The 16,737-nt window shown below is 46.6% G+C and overlaps 2 protein-coding genes across 4 annotated transcripts in view; one reads left to right on the top strand and one right to left on the bottom strand.

Annotated features, from left to right (window-relative positions):
* Window positions 1–165: 165 nt before the first annotated feature.
* On the bottom strand, window positions 166–16,033 carry ZMAT3 (zinc finger matrin-type 3). 2 transcript variants are annotated; one of them, XM_077184123.1, is made up of 6 exons: window positions 15,846–16,033; window positions 10,321–10,646; window positions 8,685–8,804; window positions 6,788–6,954; window positions 6,576–6,676; window positions 166–5,516 (listed from the first exon to the last, which is right to left on the bottom strand). In XM_077184123.1, the coding sequence occupies exons 2-6, from the start codon at window positions 10,588–10,590 to the stop codon at window positions 5,305–5,307; spliced, it is 870 nt and encodes a 289-aa protein (XP_077040238.1). In that variant the 5' UTR covers window positions 10,591–10,646; window positions 15,846–16,033; the 3' UTR covers window positions 166–5,304. The 2 variants fall into 2 exon arrangements, with proteins under 2 accessions (XP_077040238.1, XP_054495681.2); XM_054639706.2 differs by lacking the exon at window positions 15,846–16,033 and adding an exon at window positions 14,318–14,453.
* A 39-nt stretch (window positions 16,034–16,072) lies between these two features.
* PIK3CA (phosphatidylinositol-4,5-bisphosphate 3-kinase catalytic subunit alpha) overlaps window positions 16,073–16,737 on the top strand; it is a 42,436-nt gene continuing 41,771 nt past the window's right edge. The window contains exon 1 of one of the 2 annotated variants that reach the window (XM_054639700.2): window positions 16,073–16,279. The gene's annotated coding sequence lies outside the window, so the exon portion shown is untranslated. Of the gene's footprint in view, window positions 16,280–16,591; window positions 16,717–16,737 lie in introns of those variants that run through there. The other variant, XM_054639698.2, reaches the window with a different exon arrangement.

Raw genomic sequence — 16,737 nt, 5'->3', positions numbered from 1 at the left:
CACTGACCCTCCTCCAGAGGAACAAATTCTACCTTGAATCATATTCCTTTATCAGTGTGTGAAATTCAACATGTTCATGTAGTTGCACTCAGTGCTGGGCTAAATCAGTCCTTCCCAGCCCAGCCATGAGCAGCAGCAATACCAAACATCAGGGCAGTGCAATGGTAAGAGCAATATGGTTTATTATATAATGAAGAAGAAAAAAAAAATTCATTTTCATCAAGTATTCCCTCACGGGGGTCAGTACAATATAAAGGAAATAAGGAAAAATGTACAAAACAACCTGACAAGAAGGCTCTAGATGAAACATGTTCAAAGCACTTGCAAATGGTGTTGCTGGACACATGCAGAAGGAAATTAAATCAAGTAATTTTTCCCCTGCAAAATACAACTGAAAACTTGATTTTAATTTCAAAAATTCAGTTCTGTCTTTACCTGCAGATATTTCAGGTAAGCTGACACAATTTTAGCTGTGATATATTTTTAAAGGAGAGATTCCCAGAACTACTGTTTGACAACATTCATTTCAAAGTAGATTTTATTTTCCCTTCCAACTTTATGCAGGTGGTAAGCCCAGCTCAAAATAAAGGAAGCTTAGCCACTAACTTCAAAGAAACCAGGTCCATATTTCTCCATTTTCTGTTATCCTTTGGCAACCATGGCATTTGTTTTTCCATAATCAGCAACAGATATCTCCATCTCATCCAGAGCATCCTTGTATATGTGGTTGTAAAATTTAAAAAAAAAAATCACAAAACAAAAAACACATATAAAACATCAGCAGTGAGAAATTCCTGAAGGTTTTCAAGCCTTGCTCCTAACTCAGCTCAAGTCAAGGTACTTCAAACTATTTTAGCTGGAGCAAGACCAAATCCTTACAGAACCAGATCAATGGTCCTCAAAAAGCAAAACCATAAGAGTGTTGTAATCCAAATGGAGGAGTAAAAGACAAACTTAGCAACGTACCTTGCCTGGCCCCAGCCAACACAATATCTTTGCCTTGGGTATTTCATTTACTCTTGACCCAGGCAAAATTCCCATTGATTACAGTGAGAGCATCACTTAAGTAATGTAGCAAAGGGACATCAAGCATTAGTAAGCTAAAATATGAATCCATGCTTATGGCAATAGCTTTCCCTTCTAATGCCCTATAATGGGCATCTAGGAAAGGAAATAAGCAGCTTTACAGAAGAAAATCTGCCTTTTGTTACACTGATGACCATCCTAAGCAACTCCACAGAAGTTTTCAGGGCTCCTTTCAATGTGCATGAAGAAAGCAAAAAGTCAAAAATAGACCAATGTTAGGCAAGACTATAACAGATTTACTCATTAGTGCAGAATGTAAAACAAAAGCTAATGCCTAATACAAAGAAAATAGTATCACTTTCATACTCCTCACAAATTCATGGATTCCACATGGTTTACTCCCTTGCCTTAAAAGAAATGAATGTTGAAATGAAGCATGAACTCTGTGTCTCTAAAAATAACATCCCGAGTTAGCAAAGGAATCGTTTGAGGAAAAATGAATTGGAAATTGACATTTAATAACAAGTTGCAAGGAAATCCCCATTTTGTTTAGCATGAAAAGAAACAAAGATCCAGAGGTCAGATTTGGTTGGGGGGATTTAGGGTGGGTTTTGCTGTTTGGGTCTGGTTGGGTTTTTTGCATCAAGGGAAAGACAAAAATAGCTATGTGGGAGGAAAAACATTTTCACAAATACAATAAATAATTGTTCTGATCCAAAAGCAAAGTGCGATGTAGAATTTCTCCATTTAAAAACAACCTACAGCATAATGCCTTAAATATTAACAAATCAATTAGTGGTCAGCACAGTAAAATAAATATGAACATATTGATTTACATTTTGTTTCTAGCAGCAAAGGTCATTAACTTACTGGCCAATGTGACAGCTTCACAGAAGTCCTGTTTCTTGGGTTTGGTACTTGGTTTAACATGAGAAAAAGATTAACTGGGTCTGGAAAATGGCACTTCAGCTGTACAGTGTTCTCCCCAGCCCACCTACATCAAAAGGGTTTGCCCAGAACGTGTTTTCAGTATTTTTTGAACAGTGGTTAGGAGAACACCTTTCACAAAATGAAATAAAATCAGGATCTACTCAGTATCTAATGCTGACAAGTATGAGTTTGTATTGTCCTGAACCCTAAGGATAATGGGGAGGTTGGGTGTTTTCTCTTTGCAGTCAGCAACTTCCTATGCTGAAAGGGGAGTGGGAAGATCACAAGCCATTAAGCCATGCTCAAGAGGGAGAGGAAAGCTTTGGCAGCTTGCAGGAAGGGCCACAACAGAGCACTGGGGCCAAGTGAGTCTCAGCTGCTTCTCCCAGCAAGACATCTTTCCTTCCATGGAGGAAATCTGTTCTACCTTGTCACTTGAGTCCCACTGCCTGCTGTACACCTGCTCTACAAGCCACCACTCTGAAATCACCAGGATGATCACATTCACTTGCACTCCCTTGAACAGAACAAAGCAGATTCAGGCTTCTCTGCCCAGGGCAGACTGAAGCCACCACTCCAAACCAGACTCAGCCCCAAGCAGAGAGGAGCCTGCAAGAACAGCCCCCTGCACATCCCTCCCCAAAGCACCAGCCCTTGGCTGGGCTGTGGCACATCTGCACAGCTGGAGCAAACCAGGTGTTGACACCTCCAGCAGTCACTGGAAATGCCAAATGAGGAGCAGATGGCTGGGCTGGGAGTAGGAGCAGTAACCAAAGCTAAGTGGTGAACAGCTGATTTTTGGGACACGTGAAAGCAAGCAAAAATCCCTCCTCATCCCTAGCAATAAGCCAGACAGCAGCAGTACCTACAGCTCCTCCAGCTCATATTTCACAAAGGGTTGTTTTTCTGCTACTAATTACAGCCTGTAGGAAATGCCATGCTTTAATTTACAGCCAGAGGGATGTTTAACCATAATGCAGGGATCACTGTGCTGAAGCACACTGTGGTAAGGCTCATCTAACTCCCTCTGTCCCTCTGGACAGTGGTGTCAGACTGGCAAACCTAAGGACAGGACACTAGGAGAAAACCAGAGCCCTTCTGTCAATTCAAATGATGAGGGGGAAAGGCTGATGAGAGATTCTGGAAAGGCAAATGTTCTTCAAGGCTACACAGAGGGTGAGGCAGGGGCAGGAAAGCACAGAGGAAACAGACTTACAAAGCTGTCAGAACTGTTCAGTGAGTGCTCTACAACCTGGGCACCTGGTCTACCTTCTCACATGCTCCAGGGCACAAACCCCATTTAACTGAGTTTTGCACAGAGGAGGGGAGGGAATCCCATTCATGAGGACACCCATTCCTCTGCCTCTATCTGCAGGGCAAGAATGATCTAGGGGGTTGTGTTCAACTACTTTGCAGGCACTCACCTTTCCTGGATTTAGGAAGGCTGCATTCAGGTTGTATGGCTCCCTGATGCTCACTCAGGGAGCTGAAGAAAACAATAGTCAATTTCTGAGAAGCAGCCAAGTGCAACAGACCTTTTGAAGGTGGACTAGGAAGATGAATAAAACTATCTGGATTTTTTTTGTTACTCATTCTTCATTTTTTAAGGCAAGCAGAAAGTCCTTCTGGAATGCAAGAGGCAGGATCAGAATGGCAATAAAAGGGAGGGCGGGGAGCTACCTTCAACACTATGCACTAGGTACAATTCATCCCTGCTAAAATCCTACTGAAACTAATGGAGCTGCATCTAATTCCAGCTGCCTGAAGAGGGCTGAGAGATGAGCCAAGGTGCCTCCTGGACACTCTCTCTGCACCTGCCACTGAAGTCAGTGAAGCTACACCAGTGCACAGTTCCAGCAGCACAGTGGGGGATCAGGTCCAACAAAAGCCACCTACTTGCTGCACTTGCCACTGGAGACCATGTTTTAATGACACTGTGAACTGGACTCCAATCACAGCTCCTCACATCTACCCAAACAAGCAGAAGAATAATTAACAACCCTACTTCTGCTCTTTTTCCCCTTCCTACTTTTGCTAAGGAATATCAAAACAAACACACACACACCTTCTGAGTTTGTCTACAATTCAAAAGTTGCTTAACAAGTTTCTTGAATACTTCCATGAGGCCAAAAAGCTGTTACTCAAACAATCATCACCCTGACATTTAAATCCTACATAACTTTGGATTTTTGATGGTCCCTGGAACAGTCAAGTATACATCAAGGAATGGAATTAAAACCCATCCTGAGATGGAAAAAGAAAGTGGGGGGGAAAGTCAACCAATATTGGTAGCTCTAGTTCAAAGCTAGAAGTTTCACCTTTGCTCTATAAACACCCATTAGGCTTTGCCCAGGGAATGGCATGGAAGTGGGACACACCAATACCTGCTACCCAGAGCCCAGGCAGCCCTGCTCTTCCAGAGCAAGGACTGCAGGCCAGAGATAATTCTTGCTCTCTTCTACATCAACATGCACAGAAATCACATCTGAGAGCTCCTCCTATCTATTCTAAACTTGACTCATTCTAAGGCAGAATCAGAGCACAGCACATCTCACCTGAGCAGGTTTGCTTTCCAGTTCAATTCATTAAAGCACTGAGATCCCCAGAGATTCTCATCAGGGAGATGAGCTACACCCATGGTATATTAAGGTGTCCAGGCAACAATATCGAGAGTAGAAGAGTATTTCTGAATGGGGCTAATCAGCTGAAATCCATGTCAGAGGTTCAGAATGGAATCTGCATCGCAGAGGAAGCAGTAAGAGGCAAGATCCTCCAAGGAGAAGAGGTATGCACAGCCTTTCTACAAGGATGTGGAAAGAACCTACTCTGGACTGTAATGGGGGCCAGAAGCAGCAAAGTGTGGACAAATACACCACCTAATTCACACATTCACAGGCCCTACTCCTTCCCCTCTTTTACAAGCTGCCCAGAGATTCGGTCTGCCGTAGGGAAGCATTCTGGAGCACTGCTCTGTGGTGTGCCAAGAGGGGAGTGGGCTTTGCACACGGTCCACCCATGTGGTAGGACCACAGAAGTTTCCAGCACTTCTTGGGCTTTGCATATTCATGCAGAAGGCCGGGGAGAAGACACAGTTCCTCCCCGCCACTCAACACAATGAAGAGCCTTAGATAATTAGCAAACAAACACCAAAAACACTTCATGTCCTGCACAGCGTCATCCTGCCGACTATGATAGAAAAAAAACCTAACCATACCAGTAAGTTTGCAGGTGTTACATGTACAGCTCGAGAGCATACTCCTACCCAATGGAGCACAAAGCAGGGCACGTGGCAAACAGCAGGCGAGAGACAAGCTGCTCTAGTTGCAAACTACTACCGAGGGCGGCGCGTCACTGGACATAGCCCAGGTTCTCCATCTCGTTCCTGTAGCGCTGCTCGGACACTTTGCTCTTGTGCTGCTTGCTCTCCAGGTGCTGCCTGAACTCCAGCTCCTCGCTGGCCCCAGCGTTGCACATGGAGCAGTAGAACTGCCCGCTGGGCGTCACGCACATGGCCAGGTCACGGGGGATCCTCTGCCGCGAGCGCGGGTTGAAGTAGGGACCTGGGGAGACGACACAAAAGCCTGGTTTACCTGGGAGAAATCAAAGCTTGAGGCAGCTCAGTGACAATGCCTAAGTCCAATGAACGTCTGCTTTTCAATCAAAGATTTGATTCTTTAGCTGATTAGAGTCAAGGCTTAATTTCCTCACAACTGCTCTGCTGGTTTCCAGATTTACAGAGGTGCAGCACACAGGACAGCACATGGAATTTTATGAAGTAGTAGAGTGGGCTTAATGCCCCAGTCTTACTGTAAATCAGGAATCCAATAATTTAATTTTTTATAATTTAATAATTTTAACAACTTAAAATTTTGTAGCAGCTTAATTTAATAATTTAATAATTAATCAATACTTTATTTTCTTAACCATCTAATTCCACAACTGGAACGTTCTTTTGATTATAATAAGCTGCCTCAGTTTAAAACTCACAAAATTATATTTAATAAAACTTTAAAAGATTTATCTTTTCCACATGACAGTGATTAGAATGACATGATTAAACCAAGCTTCACCAGGAATCAGAGCTTCAGCTAATGTGTGCTTGTAAAACAAGTTAAAATGAAAAAGAGAAATAGATGCCCGGCTGGAGACTGTAATGCACTCTTTAAATCATAGTAAAGAGGCAAAGTTAGTATCTAACACCTGAGAAAGGACTCTATGCTAGGAACAGATGGTCTTAGAGGGAGGCTAACATGCTCTCTTATTCTGGTCATGGGAGTGCAAGTACAGGTTGATGTGCCACAGTAGGAGTCAAAGCACCTGGCCACCTGCCAAGAAAATAAAGCAGGAAAACTGTCACCACTTAGAGCAGCCTTAGAGACAGGCAGATGGTAAATTAAGTTACAAACTGAGAAAAAGAACTAACAAGCAGGCTGACAAAACAAAGCAACTTTAGCAGCTGGGGAAAAAAACCCATGCAGATATGAAGGATCAGCAGAGCTTGGACCAGCTCCTTTCACAACCTGACTCTGCTAAAACAGACCTCAGAAACAGAAGAAAACCAAGTATATTTATTATTCATTATTATTCCAACTACAGAATAGATGCAAGCTCCAAGTTACCTGTGTTGTTCTGAACCGCATACGTGTTTCTTCTGTTCTGCATCATCTTGTATTCATTCCCTTCTTTCCTTGCCCTTCGTTTGCCTAGTTCTGAGGCATCCCTGCAGATTAAACAAATATGAACAGCTGCAATTCAGAGTTTTCTGACAAAAGGGCTGCCAGAGACACTGCCACACGCTTTCAGCCTGAGCATGAGGTTGAACAATACCTACGAGAACGAGTTATTCTGTGCCTCCGCAAGCCGCAGCCGCTTGGCGTGATTTTTCCCTTGGTAGTGAGCCTGTGCCACAGCCGGAGAGCTAAATGAGGCATCACAAAGCTTGCAGTAATCATTCTCTGTAGCCAAGATCACTCGGCCACCTGGTTTGCTGGATCCCATCTAGCAGCAAAGGGAGAGACAGCATGTGAAACACAAGAAGGTTAAATATAAGCTGAAATATTTCAATCACAGTGACCCAGACCACTACTGTCCTCATCAGACAGCAGGAGAGCTGGAATTAGAGCCCATGGATTAGGACACTCTCAAGTTGTCCCCGAAGTGTTCTTACACAAAATGCATTGTTCCTGCCTTGCCTCCAGGAGAGCCTGCAAATTCCTGGCCTGAGGTGGAGAGAAAAGCAATCTGAACAAATAGCTCTGCAACAGCCACAGAGGCTTGTTTACATCACAGCAATGATTTAACTCCTAACTGCTGGGAGCTGATGAGCAGTGACTTTCACTCTGAGGAACACCCACTGAAAGGTAGAGGTGCCTCTCTCTCCTATTTACAGTCCACCTAATCTCTCCACAGCACCCTGTCTTTACACAGCTCCCTGACCACAGCAAGAGGAAAAAAAAAACAGTAGCAAAGCTGCCAAACCTCTGATCCTTAAACCTTCAGGTGGGAGGACACCTGTATCCAGACTTCAAAGGAAGTCTCACATGAGTAGCTCCTGCTCTGTGAAGGACACCTTCATGTGTCTGTGGAGTCAGACCACATACAGTGATCCAGGCAGGAGCCATGCCTCCTCAGCACATCACATCCAGGGAAAAGTGTTTTGTAAACAGTGCAGCAGCAGTGATTCATGCAGCCATGTCACTGCAGCACTTGACAAGCCAACATTCTTTCACATCTCCTTTGACACTGCTCAAACTTAGAGACACACAATTCTGATTTCTAGCTTACAGTGTGAACCCTCACATGGCCCTAGAGGTATTTTTATTGCCATGAGCCATTCCCTCCATTAAAAAGCACACCACCAGATACCCTGGCAGGTACAGCAGCCACATCCCCATGCCCTGGGCAGGACGCCACCCCATCCCAGTTCACATCCATGAGCTGCACTGCCAATTTACATGGGGCCAAATCTGCCTCTGGTCAGAAACAGTCTGCCACTCTGCAAATGCTCTCTGCTTCCCTACAGGCAGCACAGGCTTATGTTGTGAGGACTGACAAGAACAGCTTCAATCCCCGTGGCCCAGCTGTGCTTCCCTGCACAGTCACAGGCAAAAGCCAGGTTAGCTGTCACATCTCATGATAAACCCAAGGGATGAATTCTAGAGGGAGATAGCAAAAAACATCTCTTTTGCCTCTAACGTGCCCAAAACAGAATTAATCTGGATCACCGAGGGAACAATCCATTCACTCTGCACACAGGAATGAGCACTTCAAAAGGAGCAACAAAAGAGGAATTAGCTAACAGCCCTGGGCAATGGGTGTAGGAGCACCAAAGCACTTTTTCCATGTAGGCTTCCCCCACACAACAGAGGGATGATTGTGCAGAGCGGATGCCACACCCTCACATCCAAATCCAATTCCAGCAATTCTGTTCTATACCTGCCCTTACACAGCTATAATCAGCAGCACATCAGACTTACTTAGCAATCAAAGTATTTGCCAGGCAGAAATAGAACATTTGAAGTCCAACATTGTGCTGCAAGGGCAGATCAATATCTGCATCTTCAAAGGAAAGCAAACAGCTCACAATGGGCCATTTCCACCATCTTGTGCCATCACAAGGAAAATTCTTTCCCAAGTCCTGCAGTAATCCTCAAAGCCTGAGATCTGGTTATCCTAACTGGGGTTAGGTGGCAAGCAAGCATGATCTCAGTCCCTTTGCCATGCCTTACCTGAGTTGGAAGGGAGACAACCTGAGGTGGGGCAGGCTCAACAGAATTACTCATCCTGGCAGGTGCCGGACAGCTGTTGGCAGCATAGTAATTCCGGAGCTTCTTACTGTGGTTTTTACCCTGCAAAGATAACCCAGATTAATCACTGTCCTAAGAATAGTGTCTTACTCTGAAAGACAAAGGATCCAGAGACTGAAATGAGAAAGTGCCCATGAAGGTGGCAGATCAGGTAAAGGAGCTGTCACCAGGCTTTGAATTTTAGAGATGCAGGCATTCCTCCCTTTCTCCAAAATGCTCAACACCTAGAATGACTGGGCCCCCTCTTCAGCTGATTTTCTCAGTAAGTTTACAATTAGCTTTTCAGTCTGTTTCCATTTCACTTAAAACCAGTATTTATTGTTTTAAGACTATCAACTACTTTGCAGTTTTTTGAGAAACCTGAACACACAAACAGATTTCATGAGACTGCAAGCTTGAGTTAAAACATGAGATTGAATTTAAAACCCACATCATATTTTATTTTCTCTTGAAAAACAAATATCATAAGTGTTTTTGGTGTTCTGAAAGGCTGGTAGAATAACAAGAGATTATGTATATTCATATTGTGGACGCACAGTAAGGCAAATCCAAGTTATGTAAAAAAAATCACTTCTGTCCCCTCATGGCAGAAATTCTGCAGAAATAAGATGTTAGAAGTGTAAGACCAATCCAACCTACCCCTTCACTAGCAGGATACCAATTTTTCAGGGCCAACAGCATATCTGAAATCTGGGTCTGGTGTCCTGAGGTTACAGACAACCACCCTTTGGCATTCACTTGTGGAGAAAGTCACTATTTCCAATAATCATGCAAACACAGCATCAGGCAGAGAGGGTGTAGGAAAATGGGGTAATGCAAGGCTGACATGTTCTATCTTTCAGCAAGAAGCATATGCAAAGAGTCCTCACCCTATATCAGACAAGTCAACAAGATCAGCTTAAACAAAATAAATCTGATCTGAGCCAACCCAGCTGATGAGAGTTTGCATAAAAGGCCCCACCAGATCAGTGCTGTGCACAGCCTCAGAAAGGAGACCCTGATAAACACATGGCAGCAGCCCCTTTCCTAATGGCACAGCTGGATCCAGCAGAAAAAACCTGTCCAGGCCTCACAAAATCGTGTCTGGAATCAGAAAGTCAATTTTACTAAACTAGTGTAGATAGTCAAATACAGGTTGCATAAAAGAAAGGAAAAATCACAAGTGTCTGCTTTTTCACCTATGCCATCTTGGCACCACTTCTCTGTCCCCATGGACAGCATTTGTGCAAGAAGCTCCAGTAACAACACCTTAAAAGAAAGCACTGCAGCATGTCTGGACAACCAGCAAATCCAAGCAGGGTGAAGATATGTCTACAGAGCAGTTTCAGTCCATGAGGTGGTGCAGAGGAAGCTCCAGATGAGCAACTTGAATGCTGCTGTTCGTGTGCAGCACTCAAACCCCCCTTGAGAAGCTGAGTTAGTCCTCCTGCATTAGCCCACACTTCCCTCTGTGCTGCCACAGCAACGCTGCTGGCAGTGCTCGTGCTGGCACGGGAACGTCTCCACAAGCTGCAGATGCAGCAGCCCCAAAAGCTGAGCCTCCTGCTGCTCTCCTTACCTGGTAATGAGCCTGGGCTTGCTGGGCCGAGTTCAGAGTGACATTGCAAAGCTTACAGCACAGGGGCTTACATAGCTCCTCCAGCATAGGGTCCTGCTCCACCACCTTGGCAAGTTCCTCTTCTTGTGTGTGATGAAAGGAAGGCCCCAGTCCGAGAGACTTTGGTGGGGACAGTGGTGAGCTGGCTCTTGGCCTTGTAGCCACTGACATAGGAAGGGATGAAGGCTTCTCAGGATGAGGAGGAAGTCCTGCTTGCTGTAGAAGAATCATTGGCCAGGAAGACTATGGGCATGCTACTGCTGAAGGAGGAGGAGTCTTCTTCAGATCTAGACCAGAAAGAACACAAATGCTGAAATAAGCAACAAGAACAGCAACATCAAGGATCCAATTGGGGGCAATTCCTGTAACTCCATTGCCTCCACTTCATGCCTCTTCAAAATGCCAAGCAGGATAAAGTCAGTTTGCAACACTTTACCACCCACGGGAACAGCAGCATCCCAGACAACCAGGGCCAGATTACAAGACACTTATATAAGAAGTGGGTCCCCTGGCAGGTGAAGATTCCTGACACCCACAGCACCTGACAACAGCACACTCTCCCCACTGGTCCATGCCCACAAGAAGTGGGGACCATCACAGCCCACAGAGCTGTGTCACTGGGGGGACACAACCACTACCCACGTCCTCCTTTGGAAGCCCAAGGACAAGCTCACTCTCCAAGACCTAAACAAATATTACAGCAGACTACTGCAATGAACATTTACAAAGAATCCAAATACTTCAAAGCAGATTTATTGTATATAGGTAGATGCAAAATACATAAACACATCTATCCCTCAAATACTCACAAAGGCTTTCCTGAGGAAAAGCTTTTCTCCAGTAAGACAACAAAAGAGAAAGAGTGGGAATGAGCAGGAGAACACCTTGTTGTACAGTCAGCTCCCAAGGGCTCTCTCCCATGGTCTTCTTGAACGACCTTGAGCTATTTTTCACATTTCCATTACTAACTACAAGCAATGCAACATTTAAAGCTACATCTTCTTCTGCAAAATGAGAAGAAGAACTTATCTCATATTAACCTTTATTCAATTATTTCTCAGTTAATTCAAGTTATTAGAACTAGCTCCACATTTCCAACAAGAGGTTCTGAGAGATTTATTTAATTAAAGTTTATAAATCACATCTACAGCCCAGATGAACATCCCTAGAATAATACAGAGCAGTGACATAATGAATTAAGGCATAGCTACTTTTGTTCATGTCTTATTAGCTTCTTATCATAACAAATCCTGTTCAGTGGCACACTGGGATCAAGAGAAGCATTATCTTGGCCTTTGCAGATCATTCCCAGCTAGGGCTGCACTGGCACCAACCATGTTTATGCTCTGGGCTTTGTTCATTTGTTTAAGCAAATAAAGAGACACATCTGCATTTTAAAGCAACACTTGTGTAAAATAAGGGAAAAGTAAATGAAATGCCACCAAGGAATTTTGTTCCTGAGTTGCTTTTGAAAATGGGGACTTCAAAGGCATTTAGGAACCTGCAGAAGCAGAGAGCATTTATCTGGGGTAACTTCCGGGATTTTCAATCTGCTAAAATTAGCTGAAGATAAATACCTTCCACACTCAAGCTATGGAAAATCCCAGTTGAAGCCTGCAATTTTAGGTACTGTGTTATCTTTGGATCTCTCTTCCCAGAGAGATCTGTTCTGTTAGGAAAAATAAAAGATAATTTAAATGAATGAATGAATGGAACTAAAGCATTCAAGTGACAAAATCATTTCTGAAATGTTTATCTCAAACCCAAACTTACTCTAATACAAGACTGGAGACAGCTCACTTATTACTAATATTAAAGGTAAGGAAAAAAATTAAAATTATTTAAAAAAAAGGCAGCATGCACTGGCTTGGGGACAATGTTTTAAGGCAGTAACAGAGCCACCATGAGTTTTCATGTTTATATTATTCCTCCACCACCAAGGCTCTGCAAAATTTCAGAGCTGGAATCCACCACAAAGAAGGAAGAGGACACAAAGGAATGGTGCTGCAAATCATCCATCAGCAGTGTAAATTCTGTAAGTGTTACCTAACTCCTTTCCTATTTTCAGCACACATGACCCTGGTTAAACAGAACAGAAGACAACGGTTTTATCTTTATTTTCCTCAACTAGTACTCCGTAGACAGTCTAATTAATTTCTGTGGGACTACAGATGGAACAAGTTCATATTCATGTTGGGTAAATACATCATAACACAGGCCTATCAAGGCAGTTTAAATCAACTATGCAAGCAGGTAAGCATGCCAGCTAATTTCAGAGTTTCACTACACGAATATAATGGGCCTCTTATCTTAAAATGAGAGCAAATTATAGCCAAATACTCCATAGAACAACATAAAGAGATGCACAGTAAATGGCAATTGAGATTCATCTGCTTAATTTTGCATGAGCATTTGTTGCATCGCATTTTCCTGCAACTGTCACAAATGGGATTTGTCATATACAAGAGGAAACAGTGCTTACAGGATCTATATCTACAGGGGGAAAGGTATAATGTAACATTCTTAGAAAATCTTTAACTGTAAGGTCATTTACTGTTTCTTAAAGTAAGCAGTTGTCTAAAGATAAAATTAAGGCTGCATGAGCAATTTCCATAGTAAGACTTCTTGATTTGGCTTATGCAATGTATGTAATTCTGGTTTTCCTCTGACAGTGATCTTTAACCACTGAAATTTTCTCAAGTTATGTTCATTTCTCTCTTACTGGTATTATTTATAAGAAAAAAAAAAAATCAGTGTATTTCCAGGTCCCTTTAATCCTCCACTGCTGGTTGTTACAGGAGAAGGAAAAGGAACACTTTTAACTCCTCCTTTCCCTTCACATGACAAGCTGTAAAATCTTTACCCTAGGACCCAGCAAAGGAACGAGGCACCTCCATCACCAGGGACCCCAACCAGCACAGCCCAAGGCAGGGTAAGGACCCGCAGCTCTCCAGGGTGGGCTGAGGAGCCATTCTGCCTCAGGACAGCATCTCTCAGAGCTCAGCCATGCCAGGATACACTTCCACCCCATGCCAGCTGTCCTTGAGAGGATGAGAGGGGCACAGGTGCTCCCTCCTTTCCTTGGGGCATCCCAAGGGCAGCACTGAAGGAGCAGACCCAGCCTGCATGAGTGCCACAGCCTGGTGATGCCCACCTAAAAGGGAGCAACCTCCCTGACTGACAACAGCACAGAGCTGGGAAAGGAGCTGCTCTGGCTTCACATCTAAGGATGGGGAAGGCATGGCGTGACTTAGCTTGGAGAAAAGAATAAAGCACAGTGAGAAATCTATGTGTTGCCACCAGAATTGTTTTTTAAATGCAGCTGAGGCAACTAATAACAGAGATGAAAGCCGTAGAAATGGCGAACAAGCTGTGAGTTTCACCGCTCTGTCTTCGAGACAGGAAGCATTTCTTCTCAAGTTCACTCATCTATCAATACATGGACATCTCTTAATGTAATTGTGCCAGAAAGTTTCCTTTTGCCACGGACTGGGCCTACACCCTTCCCCCTGAAAGGCAGCTTGTTTTATAACGCCGCAGGACTGAAGGCAGCACCAAACAAACATACCGCATGCACAGCTCTGCCTTAAGGTGCACTGACCCTCCGCTGATGGGGACACACATACAGCAACCCAGAACCATCCCTTACGTCAAAGGGGGGATCAGAAACCAGGGTGTAAATTCCGACTCCTCGCAGACATTCCTGCAAAGCTGCCTGCCTCGCAGTCTGGGGGCTGGACAGCAATTAAAAAACACAATCCCTGCTACCCTACAGCCTGGGGACCGCCGCAAGCTCACGGCACCGCCGCACCGTTCCGGGCAGGCACAGAGCACAGCCGAGGGGCACGCACAGCCATCCGCATCCCCCGAGCGGCTCGGAACGGCGGCACCGGGCCGGGATCCCCGGGACGCCCCCGAGCCCAGCCCCGCCAGCCCCCCGCGCACACCCCGCACCTACCGCGGCCCCGGGGCTCGCAGGGCCGGGCCCGGGCTCGGGCTCGCTCTCAGCTGCGGGAAGTGACGGCGGCGGGGGCGGGACGGGGCTGAGCCCGGGCCGGGCTGGGGCGGGACCGCCGCCGCTGCGAACCGCCCCGCTGCTGGGCATCGCGGGCAAAACACCCTCCAGGAGCTGCTTCACATGGTCCTCACCCCTGACCCGTGCTTCTGCACAACAGCATTTTGTATTGTTTTTTCTTTTTTAAAATATAATTTTCTTTCTTTCTTTTTTTTCCCCCCCACAGCAGACGTTGCAATGAACCTGATTTGCATATATAAACATCTTATTCATGCTGCTCGGAGCCAAAATGAGTAATGATTTCCCCTCGAGCCACCAAGGCCTCACCCGTGTGGTTGGGCCACCCTGTTTCAAAGCATATGGAGTTTCTGTTGATTTTTCTCCCCTTTTGTTGAAATAGGGAAGTGCTGAGAAGTCGCTACAGGATGAAACCATCACCCAGATTTTACAGTAGCCATCAGCCAACCCACTTGGCAATCCAATGGTTTGACACACGGATTGTTACTAATTTTTGTTAGATCTTTTTAAAAAAAATCAATTTGTCAGATTCATAGAATCATAGACCAGTTTGGCTTGGAAGGTCTCTGAAACACCATCTCATTCCAACCTCCTTGCCATGAGCAGGGACAACTTCCACTAGCCCAGGTTGCTCCAAGCCCTGTCCAACCCGGCCTTGAACAATTCCAGGGATGGGGCAGCCACAGCTTCTCTGGGCAGCCTGTGCCAGCTTCTCACCACCCTCACAGTCAAGAATTTCTTCCTAACATCTGATCTAAATCTGCCCTATGCCAGTTTAAAGCCGTGCCCCCTTGCCTTATCACTACATGCCCTTGTCGAAATTCCCTCTCTGGCTCTGTTGCAGGCTCCCTTTGGGAAGGATGCTGCAGGTCAGAATCAGGAGCTGTGGCGATGAGGAGCTGAAGCAGCAACGGGGCAGTTTGGCAGCAGGAATGCTCCCGGAGCCTGCTCTACCCTGGGTTTGCAGGGTATGCTCTGCCATGCCCTGCACGGCTCCCACCTCCTGCAGTGCTGCCTGCAGCTTCTCAGACTGGCCACGGCTGTGAATATGGCCCCGTGCTAGACCCTGGGGCTTGGAGAACCGTTCCAAGTAAGAGAATTCACCAACGCCCTCACCATGTTCGCACCTGGCTCCAAAACTTGCTTATGCCATCTCCGTTGTTGAAAGGATAAATACCCCTTGACAATAGAGTGATTTGCCAAAACGCCTTAACAATTAATAACGCAGGTTAACCGTGTCCCTCCTCGCTATCATCACCTCAGTGCCACCCTCACTTGTTGCATCTTGTTGGCTCTCACCGAGGTACCCCAGCCTAGCGCTCTCATTTCACACCCTGAAAACCCACACCCACTTGGGAGTGCGTATTTACAATGCTATTTCTCTTCGACTTCTAATTTGTACGGGCATTCGCTTGGCGGGCCGCTCTTTCAACACAACACCGGACTCACGTACAGCGACTCGATGCCAGTGGCAGCTGATTGTAAAGAAACCTGGCGGTCCAAGTGGGAAAAGGGTCAAGACTGAGCCAGACGCGCTGCGATGTGCAGGGCACGGTGGTATCAGCGACATCAGGGCAACAAGCGGGGCAGGACGAGCCCGTGTTCGCCCAGCACACCCCGTTCCCCCGGCCCGCTCCCGCCTCCCCCCGCCGCGGTTCCCGTTCCGGCGGGCGGTGCCTTCCCCATCCGGGGTCAGCCCCGCTCCCTTCCTGTTATTCCCGTGCGGGAGGCGGCGGCTGTCGGGGAGCGGCTGCCGGCGCCGCTGCCGCCCGCGCCCGGGGCACAGGCACCGGCCGAGGCGAGCGGGGCGGCCGCAGCGGCGGGAGGCGGCGGGCGCGGCCCGGGGCGCGGCGGGCGCGGCCGGCCCGGGGAGGCCGCGGCGGGCGGGTGAGTGACTGAGTGAGGCGGGGGTCGTGAGGGGCCGCTCCCGGAGCGCCGCTCGCTGAGGGGGCTCGGGGGCAGCGCGGGGCCGAGGGGCCGTGGGGCCGCGCTCGGCCGACAGAGCTCCCCCGCCGCATCCCGTGGCTCGGGGCGCTCGCAGGGACGCGAGCCGGGAGAGGAAGAATAGCGGCTTGTTGTTTTGCAGTGTGGGTGTCTCCACCCCTGGACTGGAGCTGAGTGCTGCGAGTGTGCTCGCAGTGCCGGGGATGGGCTGGGTGATGCCGCTGGGAGCAGAGCCGCTCCCGATGGGTGCCTGTGTGTGAGTGTGAGTGCGGGGGGATCCTGGCACACGAGCTCCTGCTGCCAGATGCGCTCGGCTGACAGGAGCACTGGCTCTCCCTGCTACCTGTAAAACCTTCTTTCCTATCTTGTGCTGCCCAGAGGTCGGTTTGTACTGATGTTAA

This window comes from Agelaius phoeniceus, chromosome 10, assembly GCF_051311805.1.
Source record: "Agelaius phoeniceus isolate bAgePho1 chromosome 10, bAgePho1.hap1, whole genome shotgun sequence".
NCBI lineage: Eukaryota > Metazoa > Chordata > Aves > Passeriformes > Icteridae > Agelaius > Agelaius phoeniceus.
This window is presented reverse-complemented; position numbering and strand designations above follow the sequence as displayed.